Here is a 1,354-nt window from a genome sequence, read left to right as displayed (position 1 = left end):
CCTGAAAACTTGATAATAAAAAATACCAGACAAATTCATTGATATTTACGCAAAACTGCAACCAATTCCTCCAAGAAATGTCACTGATTCTAATAACATTTATACCTGAAATTCTTTTTTACAACACAGCAATCATTAATTTTTTCTAAATTTAATTACTGAGATATATTCATTGCAAACGAAATAGGAATAAGGACTTATTAAAAGAAACAGAATGAATTACACTTTTCATCTAATATTGCATTATTTTTCTCAATCAATGATACGTGTACAAACAAGCAATTCTACCAAATATCTTATTAACCCTTTGATGGATTGTTGGGGTAGAGCCCACCCCAGGGGGTTTTCTTTTCCTCGCATTCTGTCAATTTTCATTTTTGTAGTCTGAAGCTTTGTGACATCTCTTTTGAAACAATAACACATATTTTGAAAAGAATTTCAATGTTCCAGGAATTTTTGTTCGGTCTACAGAACATCGTAAATTCAAAATATACGTTGTTGGCACTACTGTCTGATGGCAGGTCTGTTTTATTTATCCGTAATGTTCCCACAATCGTCGTTTTTTTAGCTAACAGATCTTCCGCTGCATTCTGCTTCCATACTGCAATGAACATCTACGCAGCTACTGTGAGCATTGTGCTATTAATCCTAACACTTCCAAATAAAGGGAGATCAACAGATTTATTATGTCAACTTTGTTGAATTTTTCAGCTAGAAGAGACTTGAAATTTATTTCAAATAATGAAATTTTAATCAAAATACATAAAAATAGATAAATTATAGAAAATGAAATCAAAAAAATGTGGAATATCGATTTCCTGCTCAACACTTTTCCATATGTTTATGTTAAAACTATAGAAAGGGCTTAGATAAACCAAGTCTTATCGGAACCAAAAAAATGACTATAGAACTGAGTTTGTTATCAAAATGTGCAGAATAGCGTGCTCTACTCAAGACAGTAATTTCTTTTACGAATTTAACAAAACTAAGTCCACACTAAGAAAAAAAGTGAAAAATGACGATTTTTTAACGAAAATTTTGTCGCATTTTTTGCCAATAAAAGGCTTCAAAATTATTAAAACTGGAAACACCTTGATACCATCATGTACAGAATTCTTCGCACTATCCAATAAAAAAAATTTCATAAAAATTGAACATACTTCAAGCTTTTTACACGTGTTTTTCTAAAGTGGGGTGGGGCCCACCCCAACAATCCAACAACGCACATATGGCCCACAGTCCATCAAAGGGTTAAATAATCAATTGAGAATAATTCAGAGTATCTGTAATTAAATAATTCTACATATTCTTTCCATATATGAAGAACAAATCCATTATTACATTGCACCTTCCC

General features: G+C 31.5%; 1 protein-coding gene across 1 annotated transcript; it reads left to right on the top strand.

Moving 5' to 3' along the window:
• Positions 1–450: 450 nt before the first annotated feature.
• Positions 451–627, top strand: Tsp_10116a (hypothetical protein; the record flags this gene model as incomplete). The annotated part of the gene is made up of 1 exon (XM_003373225.1): positions 451–627. A coding segment is annotated over one exon (177 nt), but the record flags the coding sequence as incomplete, so codon positions are not given.
• Between the last annotated feature and the right edge of the window lie 727 nt (positions 628–1,354).

Source organism: Trichinella spiralis, assembly GCF_000181795.1.
Source record: "Trichinella spiralis strain ISS 195 chromosome Unknown Scfld6, whole genome shotgun sequence".
In the NCBI taxonomy this organism is placed as follows: Eukaryota; Metazoa; Nematoda; class Enoplea; order Trichinellida; family Trichinellidae; genus Trichinella; species Trichinella spiralis.
The sequence above is the reverse complement of the archived record's forward strand: the minus strand, read 5'-3'. Positions and strand labels throughout refer to the sequence as shown.